Raw genomic sequence first — 24,227 nt, 5'->3', positions numbered from 1 at the left:
TTTTTATGTTTATACTATTTTTATTTTCGTTCAAATTTCATATACTAATTTAATATAACCTCTCATTCAACCCACTTAAAAGGTTTGGTTTTAAGTGCAGTCAAAAGTTAAATTTGACTCAATTTCTCTTCTATATTTATATTGATTTGCACGATAGGTTTGGTCTTTTGTTTTTTATTACATGTTTGGTTTTTCTTAAAAAAAAAAAAACGAAATGCTTGGCCTATCTTAATCTTAACTTATGCAACACCTACCTCACCACTTGAGTGATTCCCAAGGATGATAATTTGATTTCTGCAACAACATTTCAGTGAGAATTTGTAGCCGGCTTCAAAGGGAAAATCCGAACTTGCATTAACTCATATATTCACAGCTGTTTTATTTACAGAAGGCTGCCTTTTTGTACTTTCTAGTCCTAGAATTGTTAGCAGAAAGCTAACCAGACTCTGGTTTTCTACATGAACAAAATCATCGATCTAAAGCAGAAAATTACGGAGCATATCGGACATTCTTTTCGTTTGAGAATTCTCATCCTTCCTTGACCTTAATGGTGAAGTTTGGGGCATGAGCTCCGACAATCGAATTCTTTCACTGCTTATTTTGTTCTGCAGAAAACAAAATATTGGATCATGCATAAAATCCTTGTGTATCCAAAACATTGGAAGCAGTGAAAAACAAGCTCAAAGATAAAAAATTTATATACCGTAAACTTCAAATCCTGCAATTCTCTATCCATTGGAGTAAGCTTGTTCTTGAGTTGCTCGAGTGCCTCTTCAGCAGCAGACGGGTTTATTTGTGTAGATTGTTTTGTTACTCCAGCAGCCTGAAAGTTAGCTCAAAAGGAAATATAAGAAGCGGTCCTGATTGATTTTGTGATTTTTCGAGAGTGAATGGTTATTAAGTACCAAGTGACCTTTAACATTACCTTCAAAACGTGTACAGAGGCCTAACAATTTCTGTGCTAGTTGCAACTTCTCCTCCTCAGTTTCCTGTAGCAGAATCAATTGCATTGTTAAGCATCAAACTATGAGTTTGATTGCAACCCTCTCTCTTTCTCTCACTCACACACACACACACAAAAGACAACACTAACCTTTAGTTTTGCATCCAATCGTTGCTCCTTATCAAAATCGACAAAAAGGGTTTTCACTAGACAGACATTTTAGAAACTCGTTTTCTTTCATTTTGCTGAAAGCTTACCCTCTAAAGTCTCCAAGAATATTCCATTTCCACAATTTCATCTTGGTGATCCTTGTTATTAGATGCAGATTCCTGCAACAAACTCAGATCAAATAACATTCCTTTAAGAACATCTTCCTTCCTCACTAACTCAGCCTGAAGAGACAAATTTTCAAACACCAGCTCCTTAGCATGGCACTCTAAGCAGTTGACCTCCTGTATAAACTCAGATATTCTCTCTCCAGCTTCACATAGTTCTTGAGACAATTTTTTGACAATAACAAATGGTTCTTCCTTTAAAATATTTTGTAATCTGTTATTCGCTGAGTTCACAGTTTCCACTGAATCAATACACTTCTTAGCTTTCGCACTCAAAATGGTGAGGAGTTCCCCTTGCTTTTCTCAAGAGACAACTTTTTCCCCGAAGAGAACATTCTCTTCCTTCAGTTTGTTAGTACTACTAACAAATATTTGCATCCCTGGCTTTTTGAGCAGAGTTCTTCCATAATAGAAGACTCTGATTGTTTGAGTTCATCCAGTTCAGCACTTTTTGCCCTTAAATGAGTTTCCAGATTAGCCATGTGAGTCTCCAAAGACAAAATTTCATCTTGCAACCGGCAGTTTTCTTTGTCAAAGACATTTATACCACTTAATGAGGATGAAAACTCAGAATTATTCTCCAAGTTTCTAAGAGCCATGTTGTGTTCTGAATTTAACTTCTCTATCTCAGTTTTAAAGGACTCATTTTCCATCTCCAAGCAGTTCAATCTCCTCAAACTTAGGAAGAATGCAAGAGAACCGAGCAGTTTTCTGGCCTGCAACTAACTTTGCATTATCAAATTCTATTTCCATCATCTGTGAGATGGGAAAAAAAAGAAGATGGTAAAGTCCTTGAATGGAAGTATATACATACGAGTGAGTTAAACCTATAAATTTATGATTATGAACAACATGTGAAAACAAAAGAGGTTGGGCAAGGACAATGGATTCAGGAATCAACAGGTATTTTCACTATCTCATAAGGTTGTTATTGCTTTTCTGGTACACATGATAAACAGAAGTCTTAGTCAGAGAATAGGGTAAAGCTTAACCAAGAAACAACAATTATTTGAATTTGGAAATCCAACGTATTACCTCTTTTGTTTGGCACCATGAGACCCAGCTTCCTGCACAATCTGTTGACATGCCTCCAGTTTATGATCTTGAGCTTCCAACTTCACTTTCAATTGCTTCTCTGAGTTGTTCATAGTTGAATGCAGATTAATGACCTGAGTTCTGAGATGTTCCATGCTTTCGTGATTCTGTTGCTCAGACTTGCACATCAGTTTGTTCTCTTCACGTAGTTTGTCCATCTCAGTGTGTACCTCTTTTAAGCTATCAAAGGTAGTTACTATTTCTTTTTTCAGAAGTAGAATGATAACATCTCTACCACTCGCAGCCTTGGAAGGTCTTTCAGACTTCAAATTTTCTCGAGTAATATTGGCACAAATACTCTTCTCCACTTCCAGAGAACACTCGGACATATCAGGCTTATCAGCTATCAGGTCTTCAACAAACTGTTCATTTCTGTTCTGGTCTAGAATTTTTTCCGTTGCTATCTGCAACAATATTTAGGTATAGCAATTACAAAACAGAACACTCTTCCTCTACAACATAGACCCAAAGCTCAAGATCAAGCTATCAGAAAGCAAAATGTTAACTTACCCATCCACCACCCTCTCCTTTGGAGACTTAGAAGCTACTTGTGAATCCTTCCCCTCAGAGCTTGTATGATGCTCCACATTTGTGTTCATGCATGACATAAATGTGGATAAGCCAGTTTTTAGCTCAGCTAGTTTCTCCATTGTCATCAAAATGTTTTTCTCTTTGACATCTTCAAGCTTCTGTTCTATAGTTAATGCATGTTCCTGCTACTCAGAAAGCTCCCGTCTTAGATTGGCACAGGTTCTCTTCAACTCTTCAACTTCCCCATTTAAAGACTGAACTTTTATCTCTGCTTCTGCTATCACAGACTCCCGATCACTGAGAATGGCAACCTTCGTTGAGATCAAGTCTTCTGATTCACTAAGCTGAATACTCTTACACTTTAATGCATCTTCATTACTAAGATTCATCTTTGCTAGTCTGTCCACAACAACGAAAGCAACTGTTGCACAGACTGACGTTTTCCTGATCTGCTCTTCAAGAACCTTCACTCGATTCTCAAGCTTTTCCACTCTCGATGACTTTGCATTCAACTGTGTTGTCAACATGAGCATTTCTTTCTCCTTTTCACAACATTCCTGTTCATGTGCTTCAGTTATAGCCAGTGTTGCTCCTCTCATAGAATTCAGCATGCACTCCACATCACATTTCTTGTTGGTTGCATCCTCCAAACACTTCCTCAGTTCATCAATCAAAAATTCCTTTTCAGAGATGATTCGCATGATTCTTCCAACTTGTTCGGAGATCCAAATCCTTTTCCGTGGAAAGGAATCGGATATAAGGTTAAGTTGATCAGAGGCATCATCTAGTTCCTCACACCCATCAGACAGAACCTCTTCAATCTCACTGTACAATAATGTCCATTCCTGTGACAACATTCTTACTTCCCCATCTTTCTCCTCAAGCTCTTTACTTAACCGTTCATTATCTTCGTTCAACATGAAAAACTTTTCTTGCACCTCCTTCAGTTCCGTTTCCAACATCATTACATTTTTGTTCATCTCCAATTCTTTTAAATGGCCATTTTGAACTTGCTGCTGAAGCATGCCAAGTTCTTCCTGCATACAGACAATCACCTCTGCAGTTTCAGTCTCAACCTGCTTATGCACTTCATCCATTTCTTCTTCATTTGACACTTGAAATGCACGATCACTTTGGTACCACATATTCAGTCTCTTGGCGTTTTCAAGGGAATCAAGCATCCTCTTCAAATTTCCCTGTAATGGTGAGTCTTGGTTGTTTGAGCAGTTCGAAGGTGATAAATCCCTAGACTCCTTAAAGGTCTGTTGCTCCTTTAGAGCCCTCAATTCAAGCTCCCGTTCACTCAAAAGCTTGCTCAGGTCCTCAAGCTCATTGATTGACAGAAGTTGCTGAGACTCGAGAGCTTCAATAACAGATTTAGCCTCCTCCAATTGGCTGCTTGCATCATTACGCTGTTTGCTTATCACAAAAAGTTCTTCATTTGCCAGCTGAAGATCCTTATTTAAGAAATGTACCGTCTCCTCTTGAGAAGTCCTCTCTTCTTTCAAAATGATATTCACTATATCCAGTTCCAGCTGTAAATTTAAAATTTCTTGTGCATGTTTTATTCGAGGGTCAAGCTTCGGTTCCATCTCCTCAATGGGAACAGCATTATGCACCTGAAATCAAAAGGTGGATTAGTGAACCCTTAAAGTAAATTTACTGCTTCCCTTTTCTTTTTCCATACCGTTAAGGAACCCAAGTCAAATATTATTTCAAAAAAAAAGAAAAAAAAATGGAATACCTTTAAAGCTACACAATCATTTTGGTCAATGGGTGTACACTTAAGCTTGTTAAGCATTGTTTGCAGATCATCAATTTCCCTGCAAAATGTGAAAAAGAACAAAATCACGTTGGAAATAAGATATTACTTTAATAGTTACGGATGCCAATATAAAAGGAGAAAACAGGAAGGCCAACTTTTCTAACCTATTGAGTTTTTCATTTTCCTCCAAACAAGTATTTAAGCTGCGCCTGCATTCCTCTAACTCATGGACAGTATTTTTTAACTGAAACCAGGAAAATGAACATGTGAGTGTGAGTAAAATAAAGAAGGGGCTATTTGGATGTCCAGTAAGGCATGACTGAGTTCAACCTCCATATTGAGAGAATCACTATCTCTGTCGGTGCATACGGTTTCCTGTTTCATAAAGGATACATAATTAGAAATAAGAAGTAATAAACCAAACATACATATATTAATATCTAGCCATTCCTTAAGGAAATGCATGGCGAATCCACAAATGGAAAGATATTGCCACCGTGTATGCCAAAATGAATGAAACTGGAAACATAAGGAACCGCAATATAGAATTAAAGTAACCAACCTGAGTTTTCATACTAAAATTTGGGTTGCCATGCTGCTTAGAGTGTCCATCAAGAAATTGAAACAACTGAAAAACAAAAATTGTTTTATTTTGTGATATTGGCTCCAAGCAACATCTCAAATGGGGGCAAAAACATGTCTTCGTTGGATATAAGTACCTGATCTCGCAGTTTAGATACCTCGTCCAAGAGCATCTCTCTCTCTCCTTCTTCATAAAATTCTTCAAATCTATGAATTCCACAGTGAAGAGGTATTTCAATTGATAGGATAGTTAAAAATTGATTGATTATGACAAAAACTACCTTCTAAGTTGGTCCAAAAGCCTTATGTTCTCCAATGCAAACCGAGTGACTTCAGGATTCTTATCAAGTTTTGCTTGAATTAGCTGAATCTCTTCAGAGAGTGCTCTGTTCTCGTCCAGTAAATAAGACTCAACGGGAATAGAACCACTAAGAAGTGACTCCATTTTCTGAATTTTGTCTTCTCGAAACCTTAGCATCATTTTAGTGCCCCTGGTGTCTTCCTCTCTTTGACAAACCTGTGAGCAATGAAAGCTAAGGAGTTCAGCCACAATTTACAAGAGTAAAAAATAAAGAAAAAAAATAATAATCTTAAGAAAAGACTCCTCAAATACCAAATGGTTCAGCTGCTCATTTTCAGCTTCAAGTTGCTTGATGGTAGCTTCTGCCATCTGCTCTCTTCTCAAGGCACCCGCAAGCGTTGTCTCCAAAGATTTTAACTGATTTACCATAATTTTCAGCCAATGTGATGATTTGCAATACAAAAGAAAATAAGTGGCACGGCTCATGGTAAACGAAACAGTAGTACACCAGTCTCAGAAGTCACAACTAAAATGGGAAAAATTGAATCTAATGGTGATTAAGTGTTTTTCTTTTTGTCTGGGATGCTTGTATATGAAGTTTGTATAGTCTGAGCACCCTGTTATGTCATTAACTTGAAGCACCAGTAACTTAACATGATATTAGAGATGAAACATCCGTACAACAAACATAGGTTCAATCAACTTTTCCAGTCAATACGCAAACAAACTAGCGTGGTCATATTCTAGGCAACTAAGAGGAAGCATACCTTTTTGGTGGAAAGTCTCACAGCTCCTTTTGATTGATTTTCAAGAAAATCATCATCGCACTCTAGGTCCATATCACATAAGTTTTCACCACAATCAATTTTTCGGACTCTTTGTGTGTCTTCAAAATTGGTCGAACGAAACGACAAAGGTCGGGAGACATTATGACGCTTAAGAATGGAAAGTTGCTCCTGTTGCAGAAATCATGTCATGATTTTAACTATTAGTTATTTGATATAAGTGAACATAAAAAAACACAGATAATCATTACCACCTTTAGGAGCCGTATTTGGTGTTGTAGGGCCATGACGTCGCCTGTGGCATCCTCATTCACCACAGCCTGCACAATGAAACAGAGAAATATATTCGTCAACAAATTGACGCATGATTCCATTAAATACTCCTTAGTCTGCACTGCTTACGGCATGAAGCTTACATTGTTTTGAATAAGTTTTGCTCTCTGAGCAAACTTAAGGGTACTCAGCGTTTCAGCAGCACAACTGTGACAAAAAAAAGAACATAATATTGGTAATATGTACAAAATGTTTCTTCTAAGTTTTGTGGCTTGAAATGATTTTAACACTAACCAAAATAAAATTGAGGTAAGAACGAACCAGATAGATGGGCTGACATTTGCAATGATCATTGTTTTTGAGTTTCCCCCAAGTGAGTCCTGCATTTATTTGGTATGAAGAGTAACATTATGCTAAGAAATTTAACAATTGACTGAGGCAGAGAAGATGGAATTACAATCAACCTGTAGTAGGAAGGTTAGCCTAGAGTCTCTGTAAGGTACATGCTTCAACTTCCCATGTGCCATATCCACTAGAACCATTATAACATGACTACAAAGGACATATTTACCATTATCATTGCGAAGGCAAGAACAAGAAACACATGAATACAGATAGAACCAAGGGAATAACTGAAAAAAATTACCCTAGTGTAGATAGTGATTTATTAATGTTAGCAGCTTCCTTCAACCGCTCACCCTCCGCACCAGAAGTTTTCTGCCTGCAAAATATTATTGGGTTGGGATTAATTCAAGAAAAAACGGGTTGGTGGAAGGATATAATATGTAATTTTATACACACAGAAACACATATATCAACAAGTTTGAGCCTGATACCGCACCTTTCTGAACCAGCCAGATCAACTAGGTTTAGTCTAGCAAACCGTAGGTTAGTTGTGGAATCTTTTTCCCACCTACTCTCAATTACACAAGTAAAGACACTGTGCGAACGACTGCTTTCTCTATTCATATTTGTTGCAGCAACTTTCCTATTTGAAGAACCCTGTGGAACAGATTACATTTTAATTCAGACATGCATGCATCTGTGTATTTATGCAGAAAAAAAAAAAAAAACAAAACAAAACAAAAAAAACCTCTGCCTCTAACTTAGCAAGATAATGATCAATTAGTGGGGAACCTGAATGAGAAGCCTGAGGATATCGCTCACAGTATAGACTTCAAATTCAGAAAGATTTTCTACATAAACACCCTTCTTAACATCTTCCCGCAGCTTAAAACAAAAAATAAATTATAAAATAATAAGAAATACTTCAAGATAACCATAGGCCATGCACTTCTAAAAGAATCAGCTTACAAGCAAATTGGTAGATGACGGATCAAGGAGATCCGTAATTTGTTCATTGTAAATTTCTAAGAAAGAGCACTTGCAATTGTATTTTAGTTTCTCATCCCTGCGGATTTCCTCTTCCTGAAGTTGGAAGTAAAGTCAGATAGTGAGAAATTTAAGCATTTCTCACATATAACCAAAAGGATAAAGTAGAAATAAGAAAGTAACAATTAAATGATATTACAGCTTGGATCCTTGCAAATAAAAACTCAAAAATTCGGGGTGTCATTCCACGATTTGGACTGGGCTTCGTTTCTAAATCATCAATCTCCCCAAGCATTGTATGTGTTTTTCCACTTCCTGTCTGCAAATCAAAGCCCAATTATTACAAAAAAACCACTGGAATAATAGGAAATTGATTATCATAGGCGTAACATGTTTCAACTGAATAAGAACAATCATTAAGTTATGAGAATTATATGACGTGCTATTGCAGACTCAATCCTCCTACGCCATCATGGTCAGAAAAATTCTATCATAAGATATAATTCATCCTATTTTGACCATTTGAAGCAAGAACAGGAATTATATACGAGGCAAAATGACTGAATAGAGAAATTGGATTAAACAAATAGGACTAGGTAAGCATCAAAGAGATATCTCCACCTCCCTTTAGTAGCATGACAAATAAAAGTTCAAACATTGAAGTGAGAATTTTAAGCCTTCTTAATTTTACTAATACAGGATTTTGCAGAGTTCTGCCAGTGTTTATGTAAATTGAACATATTAACAGTCAAATTCAGCAGATTATAAGCGTGGTTTTCATGGTTGCATTAACTTCACATTAATAATGCTAACAGTTTTCATGATTAAACAGCTCCTTGAGATTACCTGACCGTAGGCAAACATACAACTATTATATCCTGACAAGCAATTCTCTACCATGGGTAGACCAGCCATCCTGAAAAGCATTTGCTGCAGAACTCAAAAAGTTAAAACCACTGGTAACTATAGTGAATGAGTAGAAGAGTAAGAAAAAGAAGATACCATATAATACTATAATTTGGTCGCAAATCACACCTGGTCAACTGTTTCACAGGCTACATGATCAAATGTAAATCGACTTTCTGGTTGCCCAATCCAGGAAATTGTCTGAGCACTTTCTTGCTTCAAACACCTGCTGTAACCATGTAAACTTCGCTCCATGCTATTGAGAGGACGAACACGAATGAGAACCTAAATCAAATTTACAATACCATTAGCATAACTTGCATACGGCTAAAAATTCACAAACTCGACATGTCCAGTTCACTTCCTTTAATCATCAAAGCCAAATGAGCATTGAACTGTAGAAAACATTAAACGAAAACCACTAAATGTATGTCAAAATTGGATAAAAACTGAGTTTTTACCTGTACATTGTGATCCATCCAGAAAGATGGATCTTCCTTGAGATCAAAGTGAGGCACTTCGACTGTATTAACCACCGTATACGGACTGTAAGAAATGGGAATCCCTTTATACAATGCAGCAAAGTTCCCTACTCGAGGACCAACACTTCCATCAGCCTTATTCTGAAAACCCACATTCGGAGGCTTCGACACAGTCTTGGACGGTGTTGTCTGCGTTGAATTACTCCCCGAATAACTCGAAGCAGCTCTACCAACTGTCCTCATCACCCGAGGAGTCACATTTCCCAAACCCCCATTTCCAGCACCGCCACTCCCTCTGCTCACTTGGGTTGAACAATTAGCCCCGTCCTCGTGCGAATCACCGGCGATCGTACTACTGGGTTCCGTCTTTTGGGCCCACCCAAATCGCTTCGGGGTACCATACTTATCGGGGGTTCGAAGAGGCAACGCCGGATCCGAAACTTTGGCCTTGGAAGCCTTGGTTGGAGTATTTTCAACCCTGGTCCGAATACCCACTTCTTGTTCCGGCTTGGGTAGTTGGGCCGGATCTTGAATCGGGTTAAATGGAGTTCTCGAAGACTCTGAGCGGACTCGGATCGCCGAAAAGTCCTTCAGGCTTACCGGCACGTTCTCGGCCTCTTCTTTCTTCCCGGAATTCGAACGCAGGAATTTGAAATCCCTTAACATCCTAATGCCCAGAAATTCAACAAATACAAGATGGGTTTCGTTAGATAAACAGATCGATACATATACATATATATATATATGTATGTATGTATGTATGTATATATATATTTGAATTTATTGCTGAAATTATGCAAATATTTACCTGAAAGATGAATTGAAAAACAAAATCTGAAGCTTCCGAATTGTAAAAATTGATTAAACTGACGAACTTTGGAGGGAAAAACAAGTGGGACTTGATATCATTTGGTTTTGAAATCGAGCATCTTTTTCTCTCTATCTCTACTGTGATAGTTTGAAAGGTGTTTTGAGATTTTTTAACCGAGTTCAAAAAGCTGAATGGATTCGTAGGTTTGAAGGGAACGGCTGAGATTTGATCTTGGTTTGAAATTGGGCACGGTCGCGGTTTTGGGATTTGAATTGCGAGGTCTTTTTGGTAAAAAGGAAAATATGAGCGGGGTAACGTTCAAATTTCAACGGCAGCGTATATAGTTTTGGTGAACATTTTTTATGGTTTGGAAATGGAAAAATACCAAAACACGAAATACAGAGAAAATTGCAACTGGTTTTGATGAAAATTACCCTAAACACCATATTGAAGGATCCTAAATTACCTTATCCTTAAAATAAATATGAACATTAAGAAGACTTGAGTAACATCAAGCAACGCATCGTGATTTATGCTAATAAAATATAATCATCACAAATATTTTAGACGCGTCTTAACGCATAGTTACATAATAATGTGATCAAGAAATTATGCCCCTTGAATGGGATAAAATGTCAAAACGTAAAAAGTTAAGGCTAAGTAAACTTTACACTAGCAAAATTTAGTGTCAGTATTTAACAAATAAGAAAAAATAAGTTTAGTTTCAAAATATGTCACGGCATTTCAATATCCTCACATTCCAGCCCTATACTCTAAATCTTTTAAGCAATTATCCTTGGATGCGGGATTATCTTCACCTCAACGTCGTTGTGAGAGTTTTATTTGAAGGTCTTAGTTTTTTCAGCTCAACTCATTCAAAGTTGGAACAAGTTGCAGCATCCCAATTTACATTGGTCGCATGAGGCTGTAGTCTCTTCTTGTGAGGACACGTATTTGGCATGCGTTTGCAGTCTATCCTTGTGAGGACGTGTATTTAATTTTTTTTTAATTTTTTAATGTTTTAATTTTATTTTTATGGTGCTGAGTTCCTACTAGCTTTTTAGCGCTAGTTTTTGTTGGTTCATCACTTCGTTGTGGCTGATGATTGGAGGACGACATTATATTTTGTGTTGTTGATGTCCATATAGATGAGCTACTTCTAAGAGCGCCACTAGAATCACCAATTTTATTTAGCAAATGAATATCAACAGTATACAAGCTATAATGTTTGCCTACATTTACAAAGTAGCATAACACTTTGTGTACATTATACCAAATGGCAGAACAGTTTGCGTTGTTTCAAATGTAGACCCACTTTAGATCTCAATTATTTCTAACAAGTAAAATTTTATATTATATAATGAACAAATTTGATGAATAAATTTGGTGAGTAAAGTATTACTAATTTTATAAAGCTTATTATATTAACATCCCACATATTATTGATTACCCCCCCCCAATACTTAATACACCCTATAATTACTTTTAAATTAAAATTCATGCTAATACACTCCTACATACTTCCCCATAATACCCTGACTCCCAACACTCTAACATACTCCTTACAGTTTCTACACACTCCACACTTTTCACTTCTTAGGTGCAAGTGAAAAATCATGAAGTATCCTTCTTTTGTTCATTTTAAGTAGGTTTTTATCTCACATGGTCCCTGAAATTGATCTACCCTATCAAGATAGTCAATTGAAATTGAAAATTGATCAATGTAGTCCCTGAAAATGAGTGTCGCAAATCAATGTGGTTCTTCCATCATAATTCTATCAAAATTGACACACCCCGACCTGGAATGTCCACTAGGACTTCGAATCGAGCTATGATGGCCGACACCTGGAAGGTGACGAAGCCATAAAGTGTAGTGATGTGGAACATGTAAATAAATTTAAACCTAAAAGTGTCTAAATACAAGAGTGCACTGTTAGCGAGAATGAACCCATTTTACACGTGATGTCAGAGTATAAGTAAAGTACAGTAAGATAGAATAAGGATTATACCCTCAAAGGTATCCACCTATACTGAGATTTGCCAAGAATCCTTGTTGATAGAAAGCTCAACTACTAAAACCTGGAGGGGCAAAAAAACAAGGGTGAGTGGGCCTAAAAATAAAATTTTATAAAAACCTTTCTGAAAACATTGTAACCCATCTTCATAAAACAAGTATAGTTTCCCGAAAATCATATTATGTATAAGTATGAAACTAAATGCATGCCAACAATAAATGCAGAAATATGCCACAGCAGAATATCTCAATGGCAATATGAATATAATTATGTGCTCAATAATCTATACTAGCACGCAAGTCGGAGTCACTTAATGTGACCTGTACGATTGCACCTATTGCTCATCAATCTATGCTAACACACAAGTCGGAGTCACCTAATGTGACATGTACAACAAGCTAGGTGTAATGATATATGCTCTAGTGCTACGATCACATGAAGGCTAGTGCTATGCGCGGGTCACCTATGAGTCGAAGTCGTCTAATACGACATGTATGACAGGCTAGCACCTAACTTGGATCCAAGGCGAGTGAGCGGTGCGGGAGGTGAATAATCACGTGAAGGCTGGCCCTGACTTAGGGCGGGAGCACTAACATCGGGGTGCAGCACTGATGAGTGAACTATATGAGTATAAGCATGCCATAATGATGCAATAACTCCAATCAACATAATAAACTTACATGAACTTACCTGCGCATCCCGTAGGATCATCTTGGTATTTCACAACAGTGCAACATTTCTCATAACATAATTTTATCATGGCATGAAGTGCATAAATCAATTCAAAATCATTTGTGGAAACTATTAGTCATATATATATATATGTATGTATGTATATATACTATAAAAAGGAAAAGACCCAATCACCTAAGGTCTGCACTACAACTTCTTAGCACGAACATCGATGCGTCATGAATAATCAGCACCAAGAACAATTATCAAATCACGTCTCAGAATTCTTATTGATAGAACACATAACTTACATGAACAAATTCCTAAGGACGTTCTAGAATGGTTTGAAACCCATTAACCAAAAGTCAACCGTCGATTAAAGGTCAGCAATAAGGTCCATAACCCTACGTAACTCAATCCGGAAGATCCGCACCTCGGATTTCCGATCCGTAACTTCCAAAGATCCACATTATGCTTCTAGAACATCATATTAAAGTTTCATTACGATCCAACGTTTGGATTGTTGGAAATGTGCCCTAAAACCAATCATATGATGATACTTTACGGACATTTCAAACTAATGTAGTTTAAAGGGCAAACATTATTGTTTGAGCCGTCTCATATAAATGTTATATGCTTAAACGATAAGTCCAAGGAATATGTGATTGGAAGAATGCGATCTAAAGAAGTTAGATTCATGAGACCATTCTTTCGTTGACACATCCTAAACGTTCCTGATCATAGGATTGTCAATTGGGCATTGACAGTCCGTTAAGATCAGTACGTGCTATGTCTTCTCTCAGGGAGAGTGACTAGTCTCGAGTCATTGGTGTGTGTGACATCAAGACAAGTACGTAGGTGCTCAATAGAGAATGAGTTCACTGAACACGATCAACGAAGAGTTCTCATATTCATGTCACATGAGAACTCATGGTTGGGATAATGCAAATTAGTCTTTTGACCTGAGGCATCACAGTTGTCTTGTGGTTAGGTCCTTAATCTTTGATTATGTCAAAGTCACTCTATCAGGGTGTCCACGGCATCGTCGGGGTTAAGCCACTTAGCCATGGAGGCAAGTGAATGCGCAACAAGGGATCTCTAACCTTCAAACTGTTTGAGGGAGAATACTCTATGATATGATTTGGAATCTCTGGCCAGAGTATGAATGAAATGTTGGAATGCGTTCCAGATCACATTCAAGGTAATCATATAAGCACAAGATTCACATTGGATAGTAGACATGAATAAACTATCAAACCAAACAATGTGGTCAAGAGTATTGTATTAGAGAAAGACCGTATTGCATTTGTAATCCTAAACTGAATAGGTTCTCCACCTCTTCTGATTAGCTTGGGTAACCATGATATGCTGCTAGGTGTCACTCATGGTTTGTGGAAGCCCTAAAAGTGTATTATCACTAACGGGAGAATTGAAAGTAAGTTTCAATTCACAATCGATTTGAAAGAGTTTGAATCGCCCACTGCCTCGCTAAAAGGAACCTAATGGATCGTACACCGTGTAAGGTAGAGTTTGAAGATTCAACGGAGATGAGTAAGAATAATTAAATGGTTTAATTATTTATGGCAAGGATTAATTAATATGATTATTAATCAAACGAATAAGTTCGTTAAAAGACCTCGGGTTAGTTTTGGGCCGCAAGGTCCAATGGGATTTGAATGTCAAGCCCATTAACTCAAGTTGTATGACAACTTGAATAAAACAAAGGGCTTGAAAGCCCAATAAACCTATAGGCTAGCCATGTGTAAAAGAATAGGGCTTTTGGTCCATTAGGTCACTTATTTGAAGGGACTATATAAAGGACTTTATAGCCTAAAATTTACTAAGGGTTATTTTTGGGGAAAGGATGAGAACACAAGCTCTCATTTTCTCTCAAAAATTTTGGCCAATCTAGAGGGGAAAATCTAGCAATCTTACTTCCTCTAGGTCACTCATTTCTTCTTCAATATACCTTGGTGTGGAGACTTAGAGGTTCTCAATTTTGGGAACTTGGAGAAACCTTTTCATCCATCCAAATCCATGGATCCAAGATGCAAGGAATGAAGGCCCTCTCTTTGGGTGATTAGCCTTTGCTTATGCAAAGAAGAATCTACAAAGGTATTGATTTCTCAACTCACTTTATTTTTGAGTTGAGTCTTGGTTCACCTATCTACTAGGCTTTGAATTTCATGGGTAAATGTTTTGTTTTAAGTGCATACAAGCATGATTCCGCCTTTAATTGTTAATTGCATGCTATTGATGTTGCTTAAATGAACATGTTTTTCACAAATTTTCCTTCAATTGGTATCAGAGCCTAAGTCTAGTAGTTGGTGAATCCTTTTGGGTTTTGTAGTTCATAGTTTGTGATTTGAATGTTGTAATTGTTACAAGCTTTATTCTTGCTTCTTTGAATGTAAATTTTGTTAGAAAATTTGCCATCTCAAATGTTGTAGATGTAGTTCATATGAGCATGAATTTTGGAGCTAAAATTTGGTGCCATGTTTTTTTTGGGAAATTCGGCCAAATCCAAAGGGTGGAATTTTGGGTTCTTGTTTGACTTGTTAAAATTGTTTTAAAGTGACTTTTGGAACCCCTATGTACCCTAGTATGGTTGTATGTTATTTCCCTTAAGTTTGAGTGGTTTTGGTATGTTTTTGGGTGAAGAATGTTCATGGAGCTCTTATGGGTTTTCATGAATGTTCTTCATTGTTCTTGATATGTTCTTGCCAAGAACAAAAGGTTTGGTGTTTTGATTCAAAGTTTTGATTTATTTCATAAAGTTTTTGTTTTGAAATATTTCTTATGTTTAAATATATTAGATATTTATTTTGAAAAATTAAAGAAATTATAGTGGGTTTGGTGTGTAATGATTTATTCCATTACACACACCCCACTTACAAAACTTTGAAATTTTTTTTTTAAAACTTTGCTTCAAAATCAGCCACCCTACTCAATTAGGGTCCTTGTGGGGCTTTCATGCAATTATATAAAGTTTTGATACTTTTGTGTATTTGCATTTTGACCCAAAAGTTTACGTTTTTACGTAAAGGTCCAAAATCACTAAAAGGACAAATTGTTTTGCTCCTTTAATGAAGTTTTATTTTTTGTGGAAATTTTTGGGTTCTAGTTGTAATTACATGAAGTAGTGGACTTTTGTGTTTTTACAAAGTGACCCCAAAAGTTTAAGTTTTTGCAAAATAGCCCAAAAGTTGAGGTTAATTGCACTATGGCCCAAACAAGTTGAGGTCATAGCATTTTGGCCCAAATTAGGTAGAGAACAAAAATTGTTTTGTCTCTTTAAATGAGAATTGGATTTTCATTTCATTTAGCTCCATTTAAATCAATTCTATGGATACAAAAACCAAATGAAAATGTTGCATTCAAGTTTAATTAGTTAAAGTGTTAATTAATTAAAGAAAGGGTGATTATGAACCTTAGCCTACGATAATTGAGCTATGTGAAAGGCCGTTTCAAATTTGTTTGAACCATGGGAATGTGTAGATTAAATTTTGGTTGTAATTTGATATGATCAATTGTTGTAAAAGAGCATAAGCTCTTCTTTACTTTAAAGTAATTTGATTTGATCAATTGTTGTAAAAGAGCATAAGCTCTTATTTACTTTGAAGTACTCCTTTCTTGTTTTATTCGATATGCATGAAAATGGAGTAGTTGGGTCCAACGCCCAACAAGACAACACGCCTTAATGTGATTAAACGCGTAACTAAAATCAATCACCATCCCTAGACCGAGATTCAACACTAGGCTCGTGTTTGAATCGAATCAAAGGTTCATAGTCATCCTAAGGCCCTAAGGCAACTATATAGTCCATCAATGAATGCAAACCTTATGTTAGTAGTATCATATACTCTTGCTTTAAAAACCGTTTTAAAAGCTTAGTGGGAGTATTATATACAACTAAATCAATCAAATGGACCAATAGTTGTAATAGGACCAAAATGTTTTAATTGGATTAAAATGTATGTTTATATGTGATGAGACCTAAAAACCCTCAACCAAATCAATATTAAGTTGATAAGCGAGAGATGCTTTGAATATCTCTTCGTGGCCTTCCACCGTGGTAGGCTCCAATCGTTTGTGACTTGTACACCGGCTTCACCCTATAATGGGGGAGTACAAAGTGCATGCTTACATTCAGGAGGAGTCTATACGCATATGATGAGGTGAGTGTAGACAACGAGTATGGCCAACATGATATAATTCTGAGGTTGTGCTTGAACCTCTACATAAACTAAGCATGGTGGGAATAACTTAACTAAGTGCAATGGTGCCAACATGATATAATTCTGAGGCATTCATTCTCTAGAGGCCAAACTAGATGGGTAATTACAAACGTTGTAAATGAGTAAAGCGTTATTCTCTCATCATTATTTTTGCTAACCAACATCGTATAATCGTGAGGTGGGCTTGGTAATGGTGAGCCTCCCATACCCTACTAAGAGTTTCCTCCAAAACTCTCGAATTCCGATGAGGGATATGGAATTTGCCAAAAATAGTGGGTGGTGCTAATTGATTTAAAGACCCGGATCAAATAGCTTAAAATCAATCAATTTATATTCGTTATGTATTTGTTTACCAATATATTTGCAAACGCTATCCAAAACTTGACAAAGAAAAACCAAACGCTTTAATTTCCGGACTTAGTTCTACAATCCCATAGATTGTCTTTAATGGCTTGTAGATGTAACTAAGTAGTCTCATCCTCACAATCTTCCTATTGATAATGTATCAATGGAAGAACATGTTAGATAAGTCTACCATGAAGAGGACAATGCAAACTCTAGTGCTTGTCTCTTTGTTACACGAACAAGGAACTTGAGAAGTAAGCACAAGGGCATGGACACTTTATGTGCCATGATTCTTCACTTACAAAATGTTGTATGAAGAAATGAGAGTTGCCTTGAACAACTCTTGAGAGTTTGTTGTTATGTTTAGAACATAATGGTTGGTTGACAAAAATAGTCCATTTATATGGACTTATGATGATTTTGAATCATTGAGTGTTGAAGTGTTAAACCACTTAACGAGACGGAAACTAGGCAAGGACTTCACCTTTGTGTCCCTATCCTAATGGTTCACTAAGTTTATTGTAAACTATATAGTGAACAATAACCGCGCGCTCTCCAAATCGTTTGATGTGTATAACACATTTGAAATGAGTTTCAAGAGAGATAGTGGGAGTTTAGGGACCATGACTATTGTAGTCAAAAGGGAAGTCAAATGAAGAAGGCAAAATAACTCCAAGGGAACAAACTTTCTTTATGAAAGGATGGACATTGGAAGGGGTATTTGCAAGAAATGTCTTGCAAGTGTCAAGAACACACCTTTTGAAGGTGTTGTAATACGTTCTTGAAAAGTTCATAACAGTTGGTTCTTCTACTTGAATGCATGATTCTGTATTAGTAACTATGTTTTACAATTGTTGTAAAAGTGTGCTAATAAGAAGTAGAAGATATATGAGAGAAGAGAAAGTACTTCACATTCCAAACGTGAATCGAATATAGATCTCTGCGAAAGCGGATTGTACTTACTTCCTCATATGAACTACCAAAGAAATTGGAAAATACTAAAGATTGTCTTTACATTCCAATTTTAAGGAACTTAAATCCGTCACTATAGTAGAGATGGATAAATGTTTTGTTTGACAAAAACATTGTTCTTTATTAATCAATAATTAGATTATTGTAATTGGTTGTCTCTATAGTAGAGATGATGTGGTAGTTTAACTGTTTAGAATACGATGATGCTTAAAACCCAAAAGGTTGCAAGGTAGTGACTAATCCCAACTGAGTTGTGATACCTCTAAAACATAAGTTACGAGTTGGTCATAGATGGATGCTTTGGATCGTTAGATCCGGATCCAATACCTTCTTGTTAAAATTGTATAGAGGCGAAATGTTCGAATCTTTATTCTTTTGGAAAGAATAAAGAATCACAAAGTTGTTGAGGTTGATTCACTTAGATGTTAGTGGCAATTGTCCACAACATAATACTACTCATGTTGTATGACATTCACCGAAGATCACTCTCGGTTGGACTATAGTTTATTTTGAATAAACACAAGTCCGAATACTTTGCAAAAAGTTTCAAAGAATTCAAGAAATGTAAGTAGATGAGTAAGACGTCTAAAGTATTTACCTCCTTAGATTTGATCCAAGGAAAAAGTAACACTTTAGATTAATTTCCTTGAAAAATATCAAGGAAAGTAGCATCGTAAGATAATGTATTTCTCCATTAGGAGAAGAATGAACATAAATAAGATTTAGTTCGTTGGACATTATCAATTACCCATATATATACATGATATATACTTCTAAGACATGTTAGTTGTAGAGATCCATCCATCATGGATCTTAGCAAGCTAGTGGGAGCCATAAGCGTCTTATGAGAAAAGATAAATTGTTTGATTTCTCATAAAGATGTAAATGAATCTTTTGTTTACTAGGTTTACAAAAGATTAGTGGGAGTTGATCATATTCCTAAATTTGAATATATATACATGATATATATTAATTTTGAAAATGAAAGGAATTCTTCATCGTTAAAGTTATGACTTTAAAACATTCTATAATGATAGAATGTATATGGGAGACATAGTCTATATACATGGGATGGAAATCTATAATGATAGATTTCAAGATATAATTGGATTATATCAATCCCTAAAATAGACAATGAGATGCTAGAAAGTTTCTCATATGATGATAAACTTCAATTAGAATGACAATTCTAGTGAGACTAGGAAGTTGTTCTTCTCAAAGGGAAAGTACCCTTTGACTCCCAAAGAAATAATGCGTAAATAGAATCCTTTATGCATACGCAGAAAGGTGATTTATGTATTTCATATTGTATGAAAACATTGATATAAGTCGTACCTAGAACGGTACAAGATGATATCAGTGCAAGCCCAGGATCAGAACCATGGCAACTGTCAAGTGAATCCTTAGGTATTTAAGAAATACTAAGGATGGATTCCTCAAGAATGAGGAAGAATTAGAGTAACGTAATGGAAGCGTAAATGTATTAGATTATGAATCTAATCCATCATAGAATATCTCTTCATTATGAATGAAGTGATAAAGAGATATCTCTTTATTATGACTAAAGAGATATTTGGGTGGAAACGTTAAAAGTAAATGACTTTAATGTGTTTCATCATGTATGCAAAATATATTGCCATATAGAAGCTTACAACAATGTTGTTTGGATGGGAAAGTTCATTCATGAACTCTTCATTCGGTTCCAACCAGAAAGTGTATGACACTAATGGGGCGATAGCTCAAGCCAGGGAATCAAGGTCTCATCAAGGTCCGAACTCAAATGAGAGACTGAACCACATGATTGAGAATCATGTATAATGGTGACGTCGTTATTCTCAAAGTTGCTTCTATGGATAACATATAGATATCCATTGTCTAGGCCTACTACTCAGCCATTTATGAAATGAATTACAGAAGAGGTATCATCAATGATGACTAAGCTGATTGGCTCTAGTGCAAGTGGGAGATTGTTGGAAATGTGCCCTAAAACCAATCATATGATGATACTTTACGGACATTTCAAACTAATGTAGTTTAAAGGGCAAACATTATTGTTTGAGCCGTCTCATATAAATGTTATATGCTTAAACGATAAGTCCAAGGAATATGTGATTGGAAGAATGCGATCTAAAGAAGTTAGATTCATGAGACCATTCTTTCGTTGACACATCCTAAACGTTCCTGATCATAGGATTGTCAATTGGGCATTGACAGTCCGTTAAGATCAGTACGTGCTATGTCTTCTCTCAGGGAGAGTGACTAGTCTCGAGTCATTGGTGTGTGTGACATCAAGACAAGTACGTAGGTGCTCAATAGAGAATGAGTTCACTGAACACGATCAACGAAGAGTTCTCATATTCATGTCACATGAGAACTCATGGTTGGGATAATGCAAATTAGTCTTTTGACCTGAGGCATCACAGTTGTCTTGTGGTTAGGTCCTTAATCTTTGATTATGTCAAAGTCACTCTATCAGGGTGTCCACGGCATCGTCGGGGTTAAGCCACTTAGCCATGGAGGCAAGTGAATGCGCAACAAGGGATCTCTAACCTTCAAACTGTTTGAGGGAGAATACTCTATGATATGATTTGGAATCTCTGGCCAGAGTATGAATGAAATGTTGGAATGCGTTCCAGATCACATTCAAGGTAATCATATAAGCACAAGATTCACATTGGATAGTAGACATGAATAAACTATCAAACCAAACAATGTGGTCAAGAGTATTGTATTAGAGAAAGACCGTATTGCATTTGTAATCCTAAACTGAATAGGTTCTCCACCTCTTCTGATTAGCTTGGGTAACCATGATATGCTGCTAGGTGTCACTCATGGTTTGTGGAAGCCCTAAAAGTGTATTATCACTAACGGGAGAATTGAAAGTAAGTTTCAATTCACAATCGATTTGAAAGAGTTTGAATCGCCCACTGCCTCGCTAAAAGGAACCTAATGGATCGTACACCGTGTAAGGTAGAGTTTGAAGATTCAACGGAGATGAGTAAGAATAATTAAATGGTTTAATTATTTATGGCAAGGATTAATTAATATGATTATTAATCAAACGAATAAGTTCGTTAAAAGACCTCGGGTTAGTTTTGGGCCGCAAGGTCCAATGGGATTTGAATGTCAAGCCCATTAACTCAAGTTGTATGACAACTTGAATAAAACAAAGGGCTTGAAAGCCCAATAAACCTATAGGCTAGCCATGTGTAAAAGAATAGGGCTTTTGGTCCATTAGGTCACTTATTTGAAGGGACTATATAAAGGACTTTATAGCCTAAAATTTACTAAGGGTTATTTTTGGGGAAAGGATGAGAACACAAGCTCTCATTTTCTCTCAAAAATTTTGGCCAATCTAGAGGGGAAAATCTAGCAATCTTACTTCCTCTAGGTCACTCATTTCTTCTTCAATATACCTTGGTGTGGAGACTTAGAGGTTCTCAATTTTGGGAACTTGGAGAAACCTTTTCATCCATCCAAATCCATGGATCCAAGATGCAAGGAATGAAGGCCCTCTCTTTGGGTGATTAGCCTTTGCTTATGCAAAGAAGAATCTACAAAGGTATTGATTTCTCAACTCACTTTATTTTTGAGTTGAGTCTTGGTTCACCTATCTACTAGGCTTTGAATTTCATGGGTAAATGTTTTGTTTTAAGTGCATACAAGCATGATTCCGCCTTTAATTGTTAATTGCATGCTATTGATGTTGCTTAAATGAACATGTTTTTCACAAATTTTCCTTCATGGATCTCCGCCAATTACAAATTCAAGTGGTGGTCAACGCTTTATTTTACAAACTTACAAATCCAATTTGGGAAGATCCATACGTCGGATTCCCAATCCATAAGTTTCTAATATCCTCAAATATTACGTACTATAATCTACTAAATTTTGGTGACGATCCAACGGTTGGATCGTTAATTCATATAAGGATCAAGTGGTGGTCTATTTCAAAAATATGTTCAAGTGATGAGATTTCATCAATCGGACTTCACATATAGAATTGGAGTATCAAATTTAGCCTAGGAAGGTCAGGGGTGTCTTGGCCCACACGCTGCCGCACACGGCGGTCAGCCGCCCCAACTCGTCGGAAAAATCAATTATTTCTAAAAATTCTCAAATTTTACAAGAATAAAGATCTCAATGAGTGGATGTCACATCCCGACCCAAACTCTACCACATCTCGGGCTCAACTCCGCTGTAGCATGATATTGCCCACTTTGGGCCCCGACCATGCCTTCATGATTTTGTTTCTGAGAACTCATACGAGAATTTCCGAGTGGGTCACCCATCATGGGATTGCTCTCACGCAAACTCGCTTAATGTCAGAGTTTCTATGAACTTTGAAGCCAACGAGCTCCCAAAAGGCCTTATGCTATATGGAGGTGGGCATGTGTATATAAGGCATAGAGGTCCTCTCCCCTGAGAGATGTGGGATCTAACAATCCACCCCCTATAGGGGCCCGACGTCCTCGTCGGCACACTTCCGCCCAGGGATTGGCTTTGATACTAAATTGTCACATCCCAACACGGACTCCACCACATCCATGACTCGACTCCTCCATAACACAATATTGTCCGCTTTGGGCCCCAACCACGCCCTCACGGTTTTGTTTCTGAGAACTCACACGATAACTTCCTAGTGGGTCACCCATCCTGGGATTGCTCTCGCATGAACTCCCTTAACTTAGGAGTTCCGATGAGCTCCGAAGCCAGTGAGCTCCTAAAAAACCTCGTGCTATATAGAGGTGGGCATGTACATATAAGGCATAGAGGATCCTCTCCCCTGGGCAATGTGGGATCTAACAATAGAGCAAGTTACATACCTGTGGCCAGTCCAATTTAGCCAGGAAAAGCTTCAAATCGCCACGAACTCACCAGAACCCTAGAAAATGGGTGGCTTTTGATTCGACTTCTTTGGTGCTCCGCTGCCTCCAAAGTTGTTTGGGCTTTGTTATAGGCCTCAAGGAAGTCTAATGGTGGTGGTAATTGGAGGGAATCGTTTCACAAATGGTGGTTCTCGCCGTGACTTATTCGGAACCCCCACAGGTTCGATGGTTTCGTTCTCCTTAAATCGGGGGTTAAAGGAACTGGGTTTTGGTTGGAAATGGAAGAGGTGTTAATGTTGAGTGACTTCTAGGTGGTGGATGGCTGTGCATGGGAAATGGGTCAAGGTGGATCTGGGTTGGCAGCGTTTCCCACTCTCTTCTTTCCCTCCTGACCCTTTGCCTGATTGGTCAAACTCTCATCCCTCATGTCCTGATTCATTCCTCATCTCCCTCTCTTCTCCTTCGATTGGGCAGCTCTGCCCAATCATTTCTCCTCTATTTCTCATTTTCCCCAATTCATTTATTTTCCCTTCTCAGCCACACATATGTGGCATAACAATTTAGTAGTATAAAATAGTATAATATAATTAAAATAGTGATTCCTTCAAAATACTTTTGGATTTGTAACTCCGTAAAACTTTAACCGTAAATCTAATTTTGATTCCGTTTGTGCCTACAGGTTCGTATTGTTGAGTACTTCAAGAATACGCTAAAAGAATATTTTGTACGTCTCACTATACATTGGTCAACGAAAGTCAATACCCTTGCCTCGCCTCGCCTTGCCTCAAGGGCATTTTCGTAAATTCACACTTTTAAAATAAATATGAAAAATTAGGGATGGGTTGTCACAAAAATTATGTTATGTGCTCATGTGTCACATCCTGACTCGGGCTCCCACCACATCCCGGGCTCAACTTCACTGTAGCACGATATTGTCCACTTTGGGCCTCAACCACGCCCTCACGGTTTTGTTTCTGGGAGCTCACGAGCAACTTCCCAGTGGTCACCCATCCTG

The 24,227-nt window shown here is 37.2% G+C and overlaps 1 protein-coding gene across 1 annotated transcript; it reads right to left on the bottom strand.

Moving 5' to 3' along the window:
* Positions 1-703: 703 nt before the first annotated feature.
* On the bottom strand, positions 704-10,288 carry LOC103936071 (kinesin-like protein KIN-12D). The gene is given in 27 exon segments (XM_048573173.1): positions 704-823; positions 926-989; positions 1,094-2,333; positions 2,336-2,777; positions 2,884-2,909; positions 2,912-4,523; positions 4,649-4,727; positions 4,834-4,913; positions 5,000-5,044; positions 5,232-5,297; positions 5,389-5,458; positions 5,533-5,768; positions 5,865-5,969; positions 6,320-6,508; positions 6,592-6,657; positions 6,754-6,817; positions 6,932-6,990; positions 7,075-7,162; positions 7,257-7,331; positions 7,452-7,612; positions 7,748-7,840; positions 7,925-8,038; positions 8,142-8,261; positions 8,789-8,872; positions 8,978-9,133; positions 9,310-9,997; positions 10,139-10,288. Coding segments are annotated over 24 exon segments (4,767 nt in total). The 5' UTR covers position 9,997; positions 10,139-10,288; the 3' UTR covers positions 704-823; positions 926-989; positions 1,094-2,283.
* Positions 10,289-24,227: the final 13,939 nt, after the last annotated feature.

This window comes from the organism of the source record quoted next, unplaced genomic scaffold (assembly GCF_019419815.1).
Source record: "Pyrus x bretschneideri cultivar Hongxiangsu unplaced genomic scaffold, Pyrus_bretschneideri_v1 Contig64, whole genome shotgun sequence".
In the NCBI taxonomy this organism is placed as follows: domain Eukaryota; kingdom Viridiplantae; phylum Streptophyta; class Magnoliopsida; order Rosales; family Rosaceae; genus Pyrus; species Pyrus x bretschneideri.
Note: the sequence above shows the minus strand (reverse complement) of the source record. Positions and strands in the feature narration are given on the sequence as shown.